General features: G+C 39.4%; 1 protein-coding gene across 3 annotated transcripts in view; it reads right to left on the bottom strand.

Annotated features, from left to right (window-relative positions):
* The window catches only part of GMPS (guanine monophosphate synthase), a 33,268-nt gene that overhangs the window by 7,409 nt on the left and 3,123 nt on the right, over window positions 1-22,736 (bottom strand). The window contains exons 2-13 of one of the 3 annotated variants that reach the window (XM_061371599.1): window positions 20,208-20,389; window positions 16,745-16,859; window positions 12,745-12,842; window positions 11,621-11,724; window positions 10,206-10,399; window positions 9,767-9,932; window positions 8,022-8,173; window positions 7,163-7,336; window positions 4,738-4,843; window positions 3,515-3,630; window positions 2,423-2,548; window positions 1,234-1,349 (exon numbers count right to left, since the gene is read on the bottom strand). In XM_061371599.1, the coding sequence (XP_061227583.1) occupies window positions 1,234-1,349; window positions 2,423-2,548; window positions 3,515-3,630; window positions 4,738-4,843; window positions 7,163-7,336; window positions 8,022-8,173; window positions 9,767-9,932; window positions 10,206-10,399; window positions 11,621-11,724; window positions 12,745-12,842; window positions 16,745-16,859; window positions 20,208-20,389 (1,649 nt within the window). Of the gene's footprint in view, window positions 1-1,233; window positions 1,350-2,422; window positions 2,549-3,514; window positions 3,631-4,737; window positions 4,844-7,162; window positions 7,337-8,021; window positions 8,174-9,766; window positions 9,933-10,205; window positions 10,400-11,620; window positions 11,725-12,744; window positions 12,843-16,189; window positions 16,354-16,744; window positions 16,860-20,207; window positions 20,390-22,736 lie in introns of those variants that run through there. The other 2 variants (XM_061371600.1, XM_061371601.1) reach the window with 2 other exon arrangements.

The raw sequence follows: 22,736 nt of genomic DNA, 5'->3' as shown, positions 1-22,736 counted from the left end.
TATCTTCCCTCCTGATAGGAAACCAACAAAAAACAGTAAACCTTGTTGTTAATCAATAGGTGTGTTTTCAACACAGGGCGCAAACACTGCAATCTACATAATTATATCTGTAATAAAAAAATCTCCTAAATTCAAACTAGTCACATCAGCTTTATTCCTCAATCTTATTCATTGTGGTTTACATGTTGCAGAACAAAAAGCAAAGTATGATACTGTCTGACTGGCCTCATACAAGGATTTACTATGATGTATTCACACAAGTTGAGTTTGCAAATACAAACCTACAATACTAGTCTAAAATCTAAAGCAGAAAAATATGCAAGCTTTACATTCTATATATTTGTTTGCAATATAAAATCTGCAAGCATAGTTGAGCAGAGGACTAACTACTTCAGTGCTCTGCTCACACTGCCAGTTTCAGCATGCCTATGAACAGCAGTGAAAGACTCCGAACACATACCCTGGTACAGCAGAATTCCCAGAGATGTGGTATATTCAGAAGCATAGTATTAAATCCAAAAGAGCTTACAGAATGCAGCAATGCTGCAAATCCAGGATACACAGTCCTGATTTTATGCCTTCTTTGGCATAAGAAGTATCTTGCAATTCAAGATCTCGCCTTTAATAATATCACATAAGTGACAGCTCTTTAGATGCGAGTTATGTGACAAAATTAAGTTTTGCTGTAAGCAATTACAAGCAGTTTTGTTGAACAGCCTACAGCCAGGCAAGGAGAATAAGCATTCTCTAGAACTGATTTACTACTAAGCAACTTCACCTGCTAGAAAAGTTATAGAATCAAGTAGCTAGAAAATGTATATTCATAAGAGAGCTCAATTAGTATTAAACCCAGCTTTGGATCTCACCTATGTGCCATTAGAACTGACAGTCCCACATAAATCCTTTTGGACACAAAGCAAGAAAAAATACTGCACGACACCCGAATTTATCATCAGGATTGGAATCCTTCAAAAAAGATTTTGCCTAAGTTATACTGGATATTGTCTAATCAAGTGCTTAAAGAAAATTAGAAGTTGGTTTATTTCTGGAATTGCAAGCTTGAAAAAAAAAATAAAAATCAATAGCCTATGTTTTGACTTTTTATCTATTTGTAACCTCTGTATAATAAACTTGTCCAACACACAAAAAAATTATACTGTAGTTTAAGCAGGAGAATGTTTGTGCATGCTAAACTTCCATACATTAGAAGCAAAGATAATTCAAAATACTTACCTGTTTATGTTGTGGCACATGCGTGGTATAAGCCTGGCAAGAAACATAAGAGACTCCCAGTGTGGAGCATCTTTACTAGAGATCCCACAAACATAGCTATATGAACGGCAGTCACCCTATAAATTAAAAGGAATAATTGAATGTGAGCTTTTCAACCAAAATAGGTTCCCTTTCACCCTGTAGGCTACGGGACTGTATTTTGTGCCAACATTTAGCAGACACTAAACTGGTGAAGTCAATATGATGAGAGACGCCAGGTGAATGAGAAAATGAACAGTAAGATGACAAATCTCTCATGAGCTAACAAGAGCATATAAAAAGAAATATTCAGAATGGAAAGATTCGTGTAAGGTGACCAGAACATAGGGACTGATACTGTATTGGTATTTTCATGACACTGCCTGATGAAGTACAGAAACGTGCTGATGACACTGTTGTTTAAAACAATAATGACAACTGACTGCAAAGAGTTACAGAAGCAACGCACAAGATTAAGCAGCTAATAGTAAGAGCTGTAATTCAATACTGACAGTGCAAGGAAAGGTACTTTACAGCTATGACTACTCAGTAAAGAAATCTTCCAAGTTACTGCATTCAATTCCATAAAAATGCCAGCTCAGCCTTTGTGTTTGGTTTATATTTCTGTTGCCAAAGAACAATGCATAAAAATGCACATAGCATTAGCGAGTGAAAGAAAACACTGTGCCACTGCATGGATTCAAGTGTTTCCATATCCTAAACAGTCTGCACTGCTTGGATTCTCAAGGATAAGGATATAGTACAATTAAAAAAAGTACAGGAAGGGGCAACAAGCATGTTCAAATGTACAAAGCAGGGTTTTTTTAATGAACTTAGTTTAGGGGTTCTAAGCCTTAAAGGGAACCACAGGATTACAGGTCTAAAGGTCATGAATGGCATGAAGAAACTGCCTGTAAGTGACCAGAATTATTCAACCTCAATGCTATCATCAACTACAACGCCTGGCATTTACTCAAGTGTCTATTCACGTATCTTGACACCTTTGCACTACCAGTACTGACAAATTACAACATTGGTAGCACAGTCATTTAACATTTATATTTTTGAGTCAAGCTCTTTATTTTCAAAGCTGCAATTCTTATGCTTCACTGCAGCCTGCCATGCTGCTAGGAAGCAGCCTTCAGAACATCCCTCAAATTAACCCGTTTACCTGCACCCCCACAGTTTTGATTGGTAACAAGAAGGCATTCAGTGAATGTAGGCTTGTAATCTGCATCAGCTTCTCCTGGTCTTCTTCAGTTGTACATGCTTTGACCCTTTGCAGCAAAGTATGTGGCTGTGCAATGATGCAGAAAAACACATTTTAAATGAAGTCCCCAAGCTCTCAAACAGAACTTACACAGTGCAAATGAAATAGTTATTTAAATAGCTGTTTGCTTAATTTTAGTCTACATTTATCCCTTGGAAACTATTTAAAACACACCCTTCATTTAACAACTAAATTTTGGCAAAACCAATTGTACTTGATTAGACTGTATGTATTTTAAGCTAAAGCCCTCTAAGACAGTAAGTGAAGGATTTTTCCTATGCTCATTCTCTCATTCACAGAACTGTATTTTTCTTTTTTGTCTATTTCATAGACAATAAAGCAGTATCCTGTTATGCTACACTACGTTTTAAATGAAAAGCAGATGTAAATCCTCGACTTCAATACTTGTAAAAGTTTTCGAAGTTGCTCTGAATTTACACCTTAGAACTGCCCTCTGCCAAGAACTTTTCAGCGCCCCCTGTAGTTTAGTTCAGGTGAGCTTACAATTATCACAAAGGCCGTAACAGAAGACTGAGAACTGAAACATCACCAATTAAAAACTTCAGGTTTTTGTTCAGGACATCTGTTCCTCACTCCTGCACTTTCATTCAGACATTCAAGGACTGCTAAGGATGCAAATCTAAAATGTTGCAATCATTTCAGGGAGGAAAAACCCTTTTTCTGATACTAAGTGATATGCAGTACCTCCAGAAATCTCATCTGCGCAAAGTTTAACAAACAAAATTTATTTACTATTTGAAAGGTCTGTAAGCTTCCATCATCCAGAAAACATTCGACACTTGCATCAGTCATGGTGATACAAATTCTACTATACTATAGCGAGTGGCTTCAAGTGAATTGCACTGGGATGAATTATTCCTTAAAGAGCCCAAACAAGAAGTTTTAAACTTTTAGCAGCTAAAACCTCATTGCAGGCCACTACAGAATGGTATTATTACTTTTATGCATGTTAGAATTTATCAATTTTGTTACCTTCTTAACACTTGCAGAAAAATCTGCAACTATTTTCAAAATGTTGTTTGTTTCAGGAAAGTCTTTGCACACATAAGGTTCTTCAGCACAAATCACTCTGATTGCTAGCCCGGGACCTGCAATGCAAAGTTGAAAAAGCATTATATCAAATAACAGGAAACCGACTTTCAGCAAAATATGTGTCAGCATCTGGAACATCAGGTCAGTCATTGAGTACAGGATGTTTTGCCACAGTACCTACACTTCAATTGTCTAAACACCCTACAAGACAAAAAGAAAAAAAAAACAACACAACACATTAGCAGTTTATTCCAGAACAATATCTGTTCAGGACATTTAAGCTTTATTTACCTACACCTTAAATTGGCTGACTGTGTAAAGCAGCAGTTAGTGGTGATGAAGTGTGATGGATGGCAAGTCAAAGTGAACAAGAACCACCTCCTCCCTTTTTGGTAGGCAACTGGGATAAAATAGCCAGCTTTAACATACAGCTGAGTCTCCACTGGATTTAAAGACCTCTGACGGCTACTGACCTTTAAACTGCTTAATACAAAAGCATACGTAATTTGCTTGAAGTGTCTGAAGACAGTTTTTTGCATTTCATGCGATGCTGGTGCATTAGCACAACAGCCTACGCACTCCGTCAGTGACTACTACACACCCTGCAGGACGACTTTAAAACACATGAACAGAACAACATGCTCCTCTTAAAAGATGCGGATTTTCCTGTATTATATACTTTGATGTTTTCTTTGCAAGCATTTTCAAGTTTAGTGTTTTGTTTGCTGTTTGTTTGGGATTGGGGTTTCTTTGTTTTGTGCAATCTTTTCTTCATGCAATCATTTTCAAAACAGCAAACATCCCTTAAAAAGGCAGGCAGGTAAGCCATTATTTCACGTGAGATACATTTGGCAGCTCAGGCAGCATACAACTGCACTTGACTGATAATTCTTGCTTTAGCTTATAAAACTAAAAAGAAACAAATGCAGCTAAAAGCAAACTCAATTACAAAGCTCCTCCTTTAATGACTATACAGAATAAAGCTGCTTTAAAATGTTCTTTTCCTGAAAAGAAGATCCTGCTTTAATAAAAACAAATCCATCAACAACTTCTGTGTTTAGAGCTAAGTTTTATATTCCAACACACTGCAGGTTAAGTATCTTCTAAACAACACTGATGCGATACTTAGACCGTCATTAAATAGCACAGAACAACTCTCATACCTGGGAAGGGATGCCTTGAAACCAGCTCTTCAGGAAGACCAAGTTCTCTTCCTAGCACTCGCACTTCATCTTTGTGAAAGTCTTTCAGTGGTTCTATTACTTTACCCTTAAAAAGAAAAAGCAATTTACCCTCCAGTGTACATATTCAAACAAAAAACCTCTAATGTTTAGGTTGTGGCAATCAAATGGGCATGCTTTTCACAGAATGGCTGCCAACACTTGCATAAATACTGGAGAAAAACAAACAAACAAAACCAAACAACTTATGTGTGTGAATATGGGCTTTGTGAAACAGTTGCAGGACAAAGCGTAAGATAAGGAAGTTTATGCCAGAAGTACCAATGGCTCAAACAGTGTAGATAGAGGCAGCTTGAACTTGCAGCTATGTCTTCGCAAATTCAGACCTTCCTTGTCATTGCTAGACGTCCAAACCAATCTAAAAGCCTTGGAAATACTTTGTGCAGCAATGAATATTAGAAGCATGGATCGTTAACAATTCCTTTTCTCTCCTGTGGTTGAGCACTTCCCAACAACTGAGCACCTTTGACAGGTTTTTTATGTGATGTCTTATGGTGGTTCTTTCTTAAGAGTATTTTATAATACTGTTAGAGAACTTACCATTCTAATGTCAGAAAAGGCAAAATAGGGCAGTCTCCTACAATTACTAATACTTAGAGCTCAGCATAGGAAAGGTATTCAGAAATCTTTCCAGGACTTTGGAATAAATAGTCCGATTTAAAGTACAATTAAAGGGACAGAACTTGGACTGCTTATCCTCAGACAGCTCAACATCCTGTGCTCATATTATCTTCAAGCGCTGATCATCATCCATAGGGGTCCATGTTGGGCCATTTCAGAAAGATCTGTGGGTTCTTAAAATTGACAACTGGCAAACAGGCTCTGTGCCACTAGCATGCTGCTGGCAGACAGCCGATCAGGTTACTAGAAACATGATGCAAAAGCTGCAAAAGAACAGAAAGAACTCATCCCTGTAGGCACCTGAAGGAATTACTCCTAGATTTCAACCCATTTAAGTATATCATTCTCATTCTCTCCCTCCAAAGAGAGAAGAATACAATGCTTGCAGTGTTGCTGAATGTTACAAGAGGCTCAAGAGAAGGAGAATTTTGGCCCTCTCTCAACAGCAGCAGATTATCTTTTCACTGAAGCACTGTCACTGCTCTTACCTGTTTCCATGATGTGCCAGACCTTGACTTGTTAGATCCCATGTTTTAGATCCCTTGACTATTTAGATCCCATTTTTTAGATCCCTTGACTATTTAGATCCCCTTGACTATTTAGATCCTATTGGATCCCATTTAATCCTGTTTAGATCCCATTGGATCCCGTTATCCCTCACTACCACAAATTATGCAATCGAGTTTCCCCACATTTGGGGAAACCGCAGGGATCAGCACACCCAGAGTGCAAGGGATGAACCTTGCCCTGGGAAAACCGCCAATACTAATAATGATAAGGGAAGTAACAAGGGAAGAGAATACAACCGCTCACCACCTACCAACCAACACCCAGCCTGACCCAAGCAGCGATCTGGGCTTTTCGGGTAACTGCCCCCAGTTTATATACTGGGCATCACATGCTGTGGTATGGAATACCCCTTTGGATACTTTGGTCAGGTGTCCTGTCTCTGCTTCCTCCCAGCTTCTACTCCTCCCTGGCAGAGCATAAGACTCAAAGTCCTTGGTCAGAGTAAACATTACTTAGCAACAACTAAAAACACTGGTGTTATCAGTTCTGGTGTTCCCAGACTGAAAGTCAAATCCACAGCACTGCACCGGCTACTGACAAAGAGAACAATGACTGCTACTGCTGAACCCAGGACAGTATTCACCCCTTATTCCATACCATTCACATCATGCTCAGATCCCATATTTTTTCAATGTATCATCACTCTTGGTATTCAGAACAAGATACAACAGAAGGAGTAAGTTGTATCTTATGATGTGTATCATCACATCATGAATTCCAGCTGAACCAGAATAAAGTTGTCTGAGAAGTCTTAAACCACACTGCTGCTAAAGACATTTGGTATTGCTCTGCTTCCTTACTGCTCCGCTTCCTTACTAGAATACAGGTTTGTTTTGAGTGTTAAAAAGTAAGAGTGAGAAAACAGCTTACAGCTGTCCCTGTGAAATAATACACATTCAATCTGTTGGCATCTTTCTCAGTATCCAGTCCTGGATTACACTTAAACAATTTTAACTCCTTTGAGAACGCAGCAAATAGAAATAAGTGTAATAAATTGCAGTGTATTACAATAGAACCTGACGAGCCCCATCAGAATAGGTTCTCATCAACATGGGACAGTTACACCAACAAACCAGAGGTTGTTCAGCTTTGGTACTCAGTTTCACATTTGTGAGAACCAGAAGGATACATCAGAAGTATCCCCATTTTCATTTACCTCTTCTCTTAACTTCCGAATCAGCTCTGTGTCATTATGATGGGTTTTGATGACTTCAGCTTTGCCACTTGCAACAAGGGAAGCACTTTCAATGAGATCAGGTCTGAGGGTACCCTGAGCAAGAAAAACCTCTTCAGGTTTCAGATTCATTTCTCCAATAACTTCATTGGCAATCTGTAAAATAGAGAGGGGAAGAAAAAAAGAAAAAAAAAAGAGGAAAAACAATAGCATTCCAGTATTTTTTTGTTGTCAAAGGTCTAAAGGAAGATAATGGATTGCCCAACATGCCAAATGCTACTGAGGTGCAAAAGCACAAACAGGAAAAGTAATTATGACACTAACCCACTGCTGAAATATTTCTATAACCCTGTATTTTGTTGAACAGAAAAAGGAAAATATACCTTCAGACTACAATAATATCATTGCCTGTTAAATGCTATATTCTCTGTCCATCACCAGCACTCATAGCTGATAGATGAAAAATGGCTTGTCTTCAACAAAGCAACACCCTAATTCACCTTACCCACTGATTTGGTGAAAAACATTACATGGGAGCTTATGCAACAGAAATGAATGACCAACCAACACAGCATATCTAAACACTATGACGGATCTAACGCAATGCCTGCGAACAATGTTATGACCACTGACTGGCTGCCAATAGCTTTAGGCTTATGGTAGCATACCAATGGCTTTTTCAGTCAGCCACAACTTGCAAGACCACTGATGCCACTGAGCGTACAGTACTTAAGAATTAAACAGTCTCATGTAGATGATGTACCTAGAAGTCGTATTTAAAACAACAAACAAACAAAAAAACCCACAAAAAATCCAACCAACAAATAATTATAAATATTACCTTAACAAAGGTGTCACCAATAATTTTTCTTTTTTCTTCAGGACTTGTAGTCATATTTAATGTCTTGCTAATTCTTTTACGTGGAGTTCTGTCCTCATCCGAGATGGGTAAGGTTGTTGTACCATTGTAGAATGAATGAGCTGCATTCACCACTGCATGAAATTACAGGAATTTGTTGGCAAAGCCAACAAAAATTATTATGCAAGGTTGCAAAATAGATTTCACTCTATTGCTTAAAAAAACCAAAAAATCCTTCCAGTCCTCCAATTATTAACTGCACTAAATAAGGCTGTTCAATACCTCAAGACCTAATTGTAACAAAAGCATTTTATTTCTTTTATTAACCTACTCTAGAGGGCTTTTTTTTTTTCCTTCCTTATTATGAGGCTAGGAAACCATGTGAAAGTTCAGTTCTTGCCTTCCTTCTTAGACTATAATCTACTTGCTTTATTTAAATAGTTTACAAGACGGTATTTCCCCAAGGCCTTTCGGCAACAAAAATTAAATAAAGTACTATTTACTCATGGCATATTATGCCTCTTAATTTAGAGAGTCTCTCAATGCAGAGATCAGCTAGGAGGCTCTTCAGCATCTTTTACCAGCACTGAACTCCATGACCTACAGAAGGAGCATTTTCAGCAAAGGGATTCCTTCAATTTGTTACTCTGGCAGCCTGCCAGAGCCCAGGTTTATCAGTCTACAAAGTGGAAGAACATGACATAGATTTTTTCACTAATAAAAAGCGGAAATAAATAAATAATAAAGGGAGGGGAGTAAAAGCAAAAACACCAACGTGTTCAGAACAAAGTTAAGCTTAGACTTTACTGTGTCAGCAGACTGCAACCCAATCTGCAAAACATTAAGGTGCAGCTCCCTGTACTGTTTCACACTGTCAGGGTAGTGGAAAGCATTGCTCACCTAGTGTCATGCTTCCTCACCAAAACACAAGAGAATAACTTGACAACAGCACTTATGCACAGCCCCAGGAATAGGCAGCTATTACTCATGAAATAAATCAGCCAGGCAGTATAAAGCAGCTCTTATTTTTGTACAGTTCAAGCATACAGAATTTGTCTTCTCTGACCTCCTCATACTTCAGCCACCAAAAAACTCTAAACCTTCTTATCAGCCATGACAAGGTACATTCTGCTCCCACATAATGTATTGCTTCTCAACAACCTACTCCAAAACCAACTAAAATGCACCTATTTAGAAGCCAGGAGAGGAAGTGAAATTAAAAAAAAAAAAAAAAAAAGTAAAGAAAAGGAAAGCCTTGAAAACGTAATTTTGACAGTCATAGCATTCAATCACCCAAATGAGCTCACAGTTTAAAAAAATATGAGATCAAGGACGAGAAAGCCACAGTGGAGGATCGTTAATCATGTTACTGAATAAAAACTGCAATCAAATTAGTTTTGTAGCAGCTGAAAAGGATTACTCATCAGCAGAAAAGTGACTGAGATGCATGCCCACTGCTTTGTTGTGTTCCAACAACAGACTGCAGCTACCAAAGAGATGGATCAGTTCATTGTATGTTCCCATCAAATAAGTAAGGGCTAATATTTTAGGTTTGAAATTTTGTGCATAGGCCTAGGTGGATCCAAATTAGCAACCATGCTTTGGTATGTTAAAGTCTGAGAACTGCAAAGATAAATTCAAATCAATAAACAAAACACTCAATGTACATTTTAGGAGACTGGCCACATTACTAATGGTATCAGGTATATTTAACAAAATTATGATACCTTTAACTTGAATCCCAAGTTTTTTGAGTGCCTCCTCCACAGACTGGCTCTCTCTTTTGCGCATAAATCCATTATCTATGTGTACAGCTATAACCTGATCTCGGTTTAAGGCTCGGTTCAGGAGAGCAGTACAGACTGTGGAATCTACACCACCACTGAGTAAAACCTAAGGATGAAGAAAAAAGAGACAAAATTTGGTCAGCTGTTTACAAGGAAAATGTTAACAAGTAATTTAGATACAGCTATGAGGATCAGAACAGTCAATGATCTGAAGCAAAGTCAGGTAGTGCACTGACTCAATTGTGCAAACTTTCCAAAACCTGTTTACTATATTACCCAAATCGTGACAATTCTGCATTTAATTAACCTAAGTAACTTAAGTGTCAGTGTTTGTCAGGCTTTTGCAAATTATCTTTAAGCTTCAATTTAATCTACTTACTAGAACTTTTGATGAGCCCACTTTCTCTTTGATGTCTTGAATGCACTGAAGCTCTCTATTTTCCACTGTAAAGGTACCACTGCATCCCGCAATATCATAAAGAAAATTCTTCAGGATCATTTTTCCATTCACTGTGAGGCTAACTTCAGGGTGGAACTGTGCTCCATACAGTTTTTTAGATTCATTTGCTATGCCTTTATTGGTGAAAAGAAATTAACATGACCAAAAAAAAAAAAAAAAAAAGTGATTTATTCTGCCACACTTTGGCACAAATCACCAATCAAAACTGAAGATTCTGGTTAAGATTAGGAACACAAATACTGTTACAGATCTAGAACACACAGTGCCTCAGAAACCATGAAAGCCACTCACAGCCTAGGAAAGCCATTGTGAAAACAGGAAATCAATTGCATTTATATTTTCTTTACCACACAATACCTTATACAACACTACAACCAAGCCACACTGACACAGCACCATCCACGTTAAGTGTCCTGCTGCTCAAGCTGTGCAAACATCCCTACATTTGCACACTGGATGCAGCAAACCAACTTACAAAGTGGTCTGAGCAGGCATGAGCTCTAGACTGGTTTGAAGGCAAGCCAGAATAGGATGAAAAAGAATTAATACAGTGAAAGAGACCATCTTTATGTCTTTAAAAAAGTCAGTTTTTCTCAAATCAGTTACCTAACCTAAAAACAGTATCTTAAGATTTTTAATTTTTTTTAATGAGAATTTTCAAATAAGCCAGGTGAGTACTTTGAGATCTTACTATGTGGCTCAGCAAACTGAATACCTCTCCACGTCTCCCACTGCCTAGAAAAAGAGACTCAAAGAGGCTGTTTGGCATTAAATAATTTGAGTAGCTTTCATAAACCAAATCCTAAGGCCCTATATTTTCCTGTGTGTGACAACCTGTGTCTAACATCTGAAACACTGTTTTCAGTAACACCATTATTTTTGCTCAGTTGAACACTCATCCAACGACATTAAATACAATAACAAGTTAATCAAGCTTTAATAATTAAGTAGCGTTTGACTCGTACTATTATAGTGCAAAACCCAAACATCACTTACAATGCACAAAACAGTACATGTCTTCCTCTACCCTGCCTTAAGGGCACACAATATTTGTTTCAAAGAGAAACAACACATGCCTATTTTAAAATAACGAACTGTAAAAATAGGGTTTTTTTAAAACACCAATTTAAAAACAGGACCATTCATTTTCATGTCTATTTCTTCATCATCATGACAGCACAATATACAAGCAAACTCATACAAGAAATTGTTAAAAACTTACCTGCAAGTTAAATAAGAGATTCTGTCCCCATTCGGTTCTAATTACTCTCTGCCATAATTCTGTCCTTTAACCAACATTATCAAAAGACAATTTCAGTATAAAATAATAATACCTGCTATAATGTTCCCAGACTGTGCAACGACTTTGAATCCATCAGCTACTTTATCCACACTATCTCCATGAGTGAGGAGAACAAGCTCTTCCTTCTGAAGGCCCCTAAAGAAAGATTACAAACTGCAATCAATTAAAAAAAAAAAAAGAACAAAGACCTAACCACCTGCCTTTCCAAGAAAAGCTCTTAGGAATCCGAATAAAAGCACATCTTGACTGACTAGGCCCATCTGAAATATATGCAGGATTTCCTTCTTAAGGAAATCCTTAATTTCCTTCTTAAGCTCTGAGATGCCTCCATTGGAAGCTGTGTAAGCTCTTGCACAATACATCCCTCATGCAGGAAGTAATCTAATTCAGGTGGGTTTGTGGGGCTTTTTATAAACATCCCAATAGTGAAGCATTCTCTCTGTGATGTGTAGAGCTATCCAGAGTCTACCAGGATATATGAAAGTACTGCTTTTCGTTTCAATTAAGTGAAGTTTACTTGCTCAAAACTAAGTATTTTTCAGGACAATTTTGGCACCACAGACTTCAGGCAGGGTACAAAGTTCTGCAATAGCCCTAGTGGAGAAAGTTAATAAAACTGGAACACTGGGTATGAGTGAATGCTTAGAATTAGTACAAGGAACTTGAGAGATGTTGACAAGCTACCAAGCAATCTAATTCTGGTTTTACAAAAGCCTCACAAAGCAATCTTAAAGGAAGATAGAAAATTATTTCAGATTTTCTATTCCCTCTCAAAAATTGGACGGCTGCCAAGCAATACAAGACTAATGCACTGCACAGCAAAAGAAGAGCTTACTTAACACAAAAAACTCTCTTGTTGTGGTACACATTACCACATCCCAAGACACTCTGCTTTTAAATACTACAATATTACACAACATTCTAAGCAAACATATCTGTATTTCTAGAATCAAATGAGAAGTTATGCCTAAGTATTTGTTTAAATGAGTGGCTTGTTTCTTTACATACACAGTCGTACAAATTTTATTACAAATTATCAGATAAGCATGGGTGCAATTTCACCATTTTCTTTAAAATAACCTTCTTCTCATCCAGACACCAATTTCCAGACTGGTATTTCCAATATTGTTTTGATAATCTAAAACATGCATGTACCTGAACAGTGAACATGTGTTATCCAGAGTAATGCTGAACACGCCATCTTCTCTAACACTCTTCTTGTGCACTGTACCTCCAAACACCTTATTCATCATCTGTCAAAACAAAAATACTACATGAAAAAGTACCACACAATCTAGTTCCACTTTATACCTCAGTCTGCCTGCGACAGATAACTCTAGCCCTCCAATACATACTAACCTAGTTTTTCATTATTATACTCAATTAATAAGTCGTTTTCCAAAGCTGTAAGAATTCCCTTCAAAATTAATCACTGAGCTGTACTGGGCTCATTCCCTTCTACGAGCTTTTGGTCAGCTTAGCCAGGGACCACCGCCGCACAGAATGAGCACCAGAAATTCCCAACAGTAGAAAACAGGTAGAGGTTTGCAAAATAATGTACATGCAATAGTGTACATCTACTTGCACTTATAAATAGGTGCTCTGCAAATCAGCTGAGTAACTGAAGCTGGTTACTATTTAAAAAAAAAAAAAGTTATGCTGCTAAACAAAAACCTAAGTTACCCATCCTTTAGTTAAGGACCCTCAGTTAAGCTTAAACTCCGCAAAATCTGTCTTCTTCGCTCTGAAGAATCAGTCAAAAACTTTAGTCTATTCCCTTTGTATGACTACACCAGAGTACTACAGTTTTCATCCAGGTTTTTTCTTTCTAAAACCTCACCTTGTCATTTGAAGTTGGGTATCTGTATCTTAGGTTCCAGAAGTCTCAAACATTTTTTCTCCTTGCAAGTATAACTGACAACTTTAAAAATACTTTCAGAGCTTTACTTTCCAACTACTCTAATTTTCAGAGATTTAATGCTTCAGTTTAGATCCAGTTTGATATTATACTGACTGCACTTGACTGATTTCAACCTTTGATAGAATCATAGAATAGCTAGGGTTGGAAAGGACCTTAAGATCATCAAGTTCCAACCCATCTGCTATGGGCAGGGATACCTTGGTCTAAACCATATTACCCAAGGCCTCGTCCAACTTGGCCTTGAACACTGCCAGGGATGAAGCATTCACAACCTCCCTGGACAACCTATTCCAGTGCCTCACCACCCTAACAGGAAAGAATTTCCTCCTTATATCCAACCTAAACTTTCCCTGTTTAAGTTTTAACCCATTACCCCTTGTCCTACCACTACAGTCCCTAATGAAGAGTCCCTCCCCAGCATCCCTATATGCCCCCTTCAAATACTGGAAGGCTGCTATGAGGTCTCCACACAGCCTTCTCTACTCCAGGCTGAACAGTCCTAACTTTCTCAGCCTATCTTCATATGGGAGGTGCTCCAGTCCCCTGATCATTCTCATGGCCCTCCTCTGGACTTGTTCCAACAGATCCATGTCCTTTTTATGTTGAGGACACCAGAACTGCACACAATACTCCAAGTGAGGTCTCACAGGAGCAGAATAAAGGGGCAGGATCACCTCCTTCAACCTGTTGGTCACACTCCTTCTGATGCAGCCCAGCATACGGTTGGCTTTCTGGGCTGCAAGCGCATACTGCTGGCTCATGTTCATTTTCTCATCGACCAGCACCCCCAAGTCCTTCTCTGCAGGGCTGCTCTGAATCTCTCCTCTGCCCAGCCTGTAACTGTGTCTGCGATTGCCCCGACCCAGGTGTAGGACCTTGCACTTGGCATGGTTAAACTTCATGAGGTTGGCATCAGCCCACCTCACAAGCGTGTCAAGGTCCCTCTGGATGGCATTCCTTCCCTCCAGCGTATCAACCGAACCACACAGCTTGGTGTCATCGGCAAACTTGCTGAGGGCGCACTCAATCCCACTGTCCTTGTCAGCGACGAAGATGCTAAACAAGACCGGTCCCAACACTGATCCCTGAGGGACACCACTCGTTACTGGTCTCCAGCCGGACATTGAGCCATTGACCACAACTCTTTGCGTGCATCCATCCAGCCAGTTCTTTATCCACCAAGTGGTCCATTCATCAAATTGACGTCTCTCCAATTTAGAGACAAGAACGTTGTGTGGGACAATGTCGAACGCTTTACACAAATCCAGGTAGATGACATCAACTGCTTTACCGCTGTCCATCAGTTCTGTAGCCCCATCATAGAAGGCCACCAAATTGGTCAGGCAGGATTTCCCCTTAGTGAAGCCATGCTGGCTGTCACCAAGCACCTTGTTGTTTTTCATGTGCTTTAGCATGCCTTCCAGGAGAATCTGCTCCAAGATTTTGCCAGGCACAGAGGTGAGACTGACTGGTCTGTAATTCCATGGGTCATCCATTTTCCCCTTCTTGAAAATGGGGTTATATTTCCCTTTTTCGTCGGGAACTTCACCTGACTGCCATGATTTTTCAAATACGATGGCCAGCGGCTTAGCAACTTCATTTGCCAGCTCCTTCAGGACCCGCGGACGGATTTCATCAGGACCCATGGACTTGTGCATGTTCAGATTTTTAAGACTGTCTCGAACCAATTCCTCTCCTACAGTGGGCCCAAGGTCTCCATTCTCACAGTCCCTGCGTCTGCCTTCCAAGACTTGGGTGGTGCGGTCAGAGCCTTTGCTAGAGAAGACCGGGCAAAGAAGTCATTCAGAACCTCAGCCTTTTCCAAATCCTGTGTAGCTAGTTCACCCGAGAGCTTCCTGAGGGGGCCTACGTTCTCCCTGATCTGTTTTTTATTTGCTATGTACCTGTAGAATCCCTTCCTGTTATCCTTAATATCCCTAGCCGAATTTAATTCTAACTGGGCCTTAGCTTTCCTAACCTGGTCTCTAGCTTCCTGGACAATAACCCTGTACTCTTCCCACGCCGCCTGTCCTTGCTTCCACTTTCTATAAAGCTCTTTTTTCATTTGAATTTTCCTCAGGAGCTTCTTATCCATCCAAGGAGGTCTCCTGGCCCTCCTGCTGCACTTCCTTCTGGTTGGGATGCAACACTCCTGAGCTTGTACCAGGTGATCCTTGAAGGCCAACCAAGAGTCTTGAGCCCCCCTGCACTCTAGGGCTATATCCCATGGAACCTTACTAAGCAGGTTCCTGAACAAGCTGAAGTCTGCTTTTTTGAAGTCCAGGGCAGTGAGCTTGCTGCATGCTCTTCTCACTGTCCTAAGGATCTCAAATTCAACCATCTCGTGGTCGCTGCATCCAAGGCTGCCCTGCAGTGCCACATTTCCAACAAGCCCTTCCCTGTTGGTGAGCACGAGGTCAAGCATGGCACCTCTCCTTGTCGGCTCCTCTATTACTTGCAGAAGGAAGTTGTCTTCCACACAATCGAGGAACCTCGATGAATGAAGTAGTAGTGTATTAATATGCACAGTTAATTCATTTCTGTAAAGTTAGTCTTAAGGAACTCCCCTACTTGATGCCAGATAACAGGGTTTTCAATTTTCCTTGCATTTTAAGGCATATTTTAATAGAATATGTTTCCCTTTAGAACAGGGAGTGCCAACACCATTTCCATAATTACCAGCATTCTTAAAGGTTTTCCAGCCCAGTAAATCACTAACTCTGGAAAATCACAAGCTGCACAAGCAGAAGTCATGCATCTAATCCACCCCTTGTCTTCTTGGAATTTTGTTTCTTCATTCACAGCTTGGATCTACTAGATCACTGCAGGATCACCAGTCAGTCCTAAGGTAAATAAATATTAGATGCAGGGGGAGGTGTTTAAGCACTAAGAGCTATGATAAAAACATTCCATATTGCACTTGTATTCATGAGGGGCAATTTTTACAACATCAACTAGAGAGCATTAGTTAAATGACTTCCAGGTTATATTTATTCTGACAATAAAAATTGAGGTTAGAACTCAATTCACAGCACTTAAAAAAACATTTACACTATTGATATGGCAAAGCCAAGAGAATAATACATACTATACTCAGTTTAACAACTAAGACTTTAAAAATATCTTTTGCACATGTGGCATACTGCTTCTATTTGAAAAGAAGGTCCTGTAGCAGTTAATATCAGAAACAAGGCCTAAAAGATGGCTGTAGACAAACATAACTTGCAACAGCACCTGCATGCCATAGCAGATTCCAAGAACTGGTTTTCCTATTGTAAATATTGCTGGGTCAAACCATGGTGCATCTTCTGCATACACAGAGTTTGGTCCTCCAGATATAATGATAGCTCTGCAGACAAAAGAAAAAGTAAACATTAACTAAAATGTATTGGTTACTTTGAAGTATCTATTTGCTTTAAACACTCTTAGAACTCTATGTATTCCGACATAAATTTTATCACAGATATCCTAACATTATAGCTTAACTTTGCTACGCTACAGCTATCAAAACCAGCATCTTACCAGAGAGGTATTTAATCAGTTCAAACAAAGTCAAATACAAACTACCTTAAAAAGTAACTATTTTAATTCCTAACAGATGAGTGTCAACTGCAAGAGAAGGGAAGACAGTTAGGATCAAATGCAAAGTATTTGCATTAAGATACTTCATGTCTGCACCATCAGGAGAGAAGCTGCATTCAAAAAAACTGACTCCTAAATCTCTAGAGCTGCTGAGAAAATGTCCCTTAATCCATCCTGATTACAAAGTAAAATGGCATTAACAACAGGTTGTGAATTAAAAGTCCAACACATGCAAATAGGTACGGTTTGAAGTTAATACTTCAGGCCGTAACAGAAAATTAAATATTTTCCAAGGGGAATAGAGAGCTTTTGCAAGCCACAATGATTTGCAAGATCATGAACTGCAAAAGCACCAGCCAGTTAGGCAATGCATTCTGGCCTCGGCCCAGGATCGAATATGGATGTACCAGACCTCACACACTGTTTAGTTCACAGAGAACATCAAATTTGTTATTTGGAACAAGAAGGTGGATGGCTGGACAGAGGCACTCCTCAGAGCCAAAGTATAGCAGCTTGTGAGTTGGACAATACAGCATTTATTTCTTTGTATGCTGGGATCCACAAGTGAGCTTTGGAGTAAGCATATAGCTGACAGAGGTGCAGATGGAAGGGATGCCATCCAGAGGGACCTGGACAGGCTCAAGAGGTGATGCAGCACAAACCTCATGAAGTTCCACAAAGCCAAATGCAACGTCGTCCACCTGTTCGGAACAATCCCCAGCACAACTACAGGCTGGGCAGGGAATGGACTGAGAGCAGCCCTGAGGAGAACTTGGGGGTGTTGGTTGATGAAAAGCTCAACATGACCTGTCAGCGTGCATTTGCAGCCCAGAAAGCCAACCATATGCTGGGCTGCAAGAATGCGATACAGAATGCTATTTAATATTAAAGGAAATGTAGCCACACAAAAATTGTACATTAAGAGAAGTCAAAATAGCTATACACTGTCCTGTTTAAAAAAAAAAAAAAAGTCTTATCTATACCAATTTAAATCCCACAGAATACCAAACCCCTATACCAAGAGTTTTATCTATACCAATTTAAATCCCACAGAATACAGAAAGGTTATCCAATGTGCCCAAGCATTAAAAAAAAAAAAAAAAATTATGATCTGAAGGCAAGGGATACACCTGCATCTTCTCAATTATCCAGAAGAAATTAAAACCAGCATGGAATACAGATTTTGCAAGTTTTACTGCAATACCATGTAATTTCTTACATACTTACTTGCCTTAGTATGAATATAACTTTTTCTGGTTTACCTTAAACAACTTCCCAAGCAATCTGACCTAGCTTGGAAAGCCTGTCTGCAATGGATTAAAGGCACATCAGGAACCATGTAAACATACCAACAGTAAAATGCATGCATTGACACCCCAACCTCAGGACTCATGTCAGAGCTCAGACCATGCTAGAATTCAGACTTACACCAGCACAGCCCGTGACTGTGACGCCCCTTCAGCCCTTGTGGAAGGAGCTTGTGGAAACTCCTAACATTTATGTCGTATTTAGACGAAACTTGCTACTAGAGATTGCTCTGAAACTATGAAAACCGAGGAGCTGGCTTTTTAAACACAATATATAAATACAGTTTAGCAAAATGTTCAGTTTTGCTGCTTGTCTTGAACCTTAGCATAGACCAAAGCATAGTTCCTTGGCCCGTTCAATGCCTGGGCTGCAATATGGAAACCTGATTATTCCCATGACACATGGAATATATCTAAAAATCTCGTAGTAAAACCACAGACCCAATTTTATGGTAATCCCTGAATAAAGATACCCAGTGGCTGACGTCAGTATTTGTTGAGCTTTCCTGGATGCAAACAACTGACTGAGATAGTAGACACAGAGTTTATTGACCAATCTGGGTAACAGATAACCTGAAGTCACTATTTAACCTTGAGAAGTGACCTTTTGAATTAAGAGGTTTTGCCACATTTTAGAAAGCAATTATTTGGAATGAGAAGTCCAACAAGTCTAATTATAAGACTTTGAAAAACGCTGTTGTGAAAAGAAAGGGGGAAAAAATGTCTTGTCACTACAAACCTGCATCAATACAGCACAGATCTGAGACTGAACATCATTAGTACTATGACCCACACCTCATACCCAACAAAGAGGAGTTGCAGGTATTCTTTTTAAACCAGCAATTAGATATGTCCATATTTTAAAGACTTGATTGCTGGAAAATAGAAACAAGATCTAACAAGTATTTTTCAAGACATCCCTTAAAGATAAATTCTTCACACAACAGCTACCTGATAGACCCAGCAGTTCCTGGGGTTTCTGTTCACTGTATTTTCAGAACAGATCAGCAAGTTTCTATTTAACTTACTAAAATATACTGTTTACTGGTTCTCTAATTACCAGTGATTAGAAAAATGCAATTCTTGGCAAAGCACAATCTTATCTGTTATCAGGCACAACTAAGCAGCACATATGCATCGTATTTCTGCATTTGTACCAAACTAAAAAGTAAATTTTTTGATGATCAGTAGCCTTCAGGGTATTTATTTTCCCCACCCAAGGGAAATGTATACCCTGGTAATCCTAATAAAGCAAGAAAAAGAAATGTACAAAGTACTAAATGATTGTAAGATGTTCTCTTGCTACAAACAACAGGTAGTTTCAGTTAGCTTTTTTGGTTGCTTCCCAGAAACTGTTTGGCATGATTATGATTTACCACAATACCTTCAGTACCCAAGTTAGTGATTTATTTTTTTTTTAACCTACACTGAACAATTTTTAGAAACTCACAAGACTTGTTTTCTTCATTAATAGCTACCCTTGCTTAACAGGTAAAACAGCAAGATCACATAAATTTTTTGCAGATCCATTTCCAAAATGCAACCTCTTGAATTATACTTACAAATGGAAATAATCAAAATGACATTAAGTAGAAAAAAAAATATTCTGCTGCATAAGTGTACCCAGCAAAGCCTGGGTGTTTCTGTGGATAAGTTGAAGATGTGATCATTAACACCATTACAATGAAAACTATTGCTCATAAAACCCCAGGCAACCACCACTGCAGTAGACATCCACACATCCTGTTAGATCAAAAGGAGAGAAGCAGCAGAAAGCACAGTCAGAGGCATTGCGGGAAATAACCTACCGAAACCCTTGTTCTCTGATTGCAAAGGCTGGTGTTTCCAAAGGGAAGATCTCAGACTGGACAAACAGCTCACGTACACGACGATCTATGACTTTTCCATACTGCGCTCCGGCATCGAGTATAACGACGGCTCCCTCGTAGTGGTGCTGCCCATCCTTGAGCTCTCCTCCAACGTTCTCTGGCTGTGAACATCACTCACATCAGTGCTTTATGATGACACATTACAGACCACAGACTTTAAAAATGTTCTCTCAAACAACTAACACCTGCAAAGCTTACTAAGGTGGCCAATATGTTAACTTCTGAGTAAAACAGGAAAGACTAACCAGGAACTTCTTCATGCAAAGATCCTCAAGTTTATAAGGACCAGCAGATGGGTGGCAAGATAAAGTGGCCACATGCTAATATAGCACATTCCTCCCAGTCAGCCATACAAACATGACACCCCCATTCCTCAAAACAGGGTAGATTATGGAAGAAAAATTCTAAGATGCTAATGAGAGCAAAGCTTTCCATAAATAAGAAATCATGTGCCCTGTTCACCACTACAGTCACGCAGCTTTTTCTATTTTACAGTTCCATATAAAACCCAGCATACTCTATGGTAATTAAGAGCATGTGCCTTTTTCTTGAACAAAACAGGACAGTGCAAAAGCAGAAAAGAAAAAGCTTTTCCTCATCACACTGCCTCATATGCTGACTTTCAATTCACATTACCTCCTGAATAAAAAGGAGAAATTGAGAGCAAATGTCTCTAAATTATTTAAAAAAACCCAACAAAAAAAACAACCAACAAAAAAAAACAACCAACCACCAACAACAAAAAACAAACTCCAACCATCTTTTGAATGCAGCATTCAAGCAGATTGCGCATCGGAAACAACCAATGGTTCTCTTTGATCACATCACATTTGCACTGATTGGCCAACTTCAGCTAAATCTGAAAGAGGGCTAGAAAACGCAAAGAAGAGGTTTTTCTTAAAAAAAAAAAAAAAAAAAGAAAGAAAAAGAGGCAGCTATTCCATGGAATTGTCCTTATCACTTCACTTAAAGCTTACACTGGTTCCCTGACAATGCAATTTGATAAAGGAAAAACTGGGAAGGGTTTCACTTTGGCAAACACTGCTGCAAAACACATCCTGAAGTTTACAATCATCTCAAGTTTTAATTATGGCACGCTGGAGTTCCTCATGTTTGTACCAGGCAACACGTCCTTTGACCAAGGGCTCACAGGAGGTTCCCACCATTCCAAAGGATGCTGGGGCAGCCTTCAGCATGCCATGATATTTCCATGTGGATCAATAATCATGCCCACATCAACCACAGGTCAGCCTGGAAGAGAGCATCATCCTGCTGGGACACATGCCCTGCAACAAATACACAGCAAAGGCCTTTGAGCTTTCTTCCTCAACTACAAAAAGGTGCCACCAATAACTGTCTTCAAACCAGTGAAGGAAAGCAAGCACGCTAGAACCTTTCAAAGTTTACACTAGCTGGAAGAGGTTTTATCTAAATCAAAGTAGCGCAAAATTCCTCAAAAGCCTAAATCCAGGTTAGAGTCAGTTACTTAATTTCATTATCTCAGTTTTTAGCTGAGTGTGCCCAAGGGGGAGCTCTTAGTGATCTTTTACTCTTTGGTTACTCAACAAAAAGGGCACATGTTGGAGGAGAGCAGACTTCAGCAGCAAATGCCCCTTCAAACCCTTGGTCAAATGGAAAGAGGTCACCAGAACTGCCTTCCCTTCCAGCAATACAGATTTACTCTACACTTGTAGAGTAATTCTGGGCATTTTCACTCAGCAATTTCTAAGAAAGACCCCTTGCTCTTTAATGCCCTTATTCTTTCTTTCTTGACCCCATCTTGCAGCACTACTGCTTTTTGTAAGTCTTTAACTGTTTCGGAGCATATACTGTAGCTGATACCACAAAGGGTCAGAGCCCTGCAGTCCTCTCAGCTTCATATCTGAGACTGTTCACCACCATCTGCAAAAGACCAGGATGGGATACAAGCCATGGGCACAGGTGCATAGCCAGCCCTTGCACAGATGGGTCTCATCTGCTAGCAGTGCTGTCCTCACATGATGCCCCACTGCTTCCCAACCTGCAGACCACCCCTAAGAACCTGCAGAACAAGTAAGAAAAAAGTAGTATAACTCTGCAAAGGCAGCTTCTATATTTTACAGTCAAAAAGACTAAACCCAAGTTATTGTTGGCATCAGCTCAGCTGGACTGACAACCAAGCATTTACATCTATAGCTAGTAAATAAATCTCATTCTCAGTGCCCTACCCTGAAGGCAGAGAGCTGCTTTTGCTTTGAGCAATCGTGCAGTTAGTGGGGCTAAGCACAGCTCTGGGGGAGATGTGTGTGAAAACGGCCAGGGCTCAAAGTTACATTGGGAGGAAACTAAGAAATGTTGCATAAGGCAGCATAAGCAGGTCTGTAACTCAAATGAACCTGCACCTTCCTTAGCTCTCCTCAGCAAACACAAGACACTGATACATCCCACTTCATTACAACGAACTGGAAA

The sequence above is a fragment of the Neopsephotus bourkii genome, unplaced genomic scaffold, assembly GCF_033783945.1.
Source record: "Neopsephotus bourkii isolate Nb327-2 ecotype Australia unplaced genomic scaffold, CSIRO-AGI_Nbou_v1 NB_1574, whole genome shotgun sequence".
Classification (NCBI taxonomy): domain Eukaryota; kingdom Metazoa; phylum Chordata; class Aves; order Psittaciformes; family Psittacidae; genus Neopsephotus; species Neopsephotus bourkii.
This window is presented reverse-complemented; position numbering and strand designations above follow the sequence as displayed.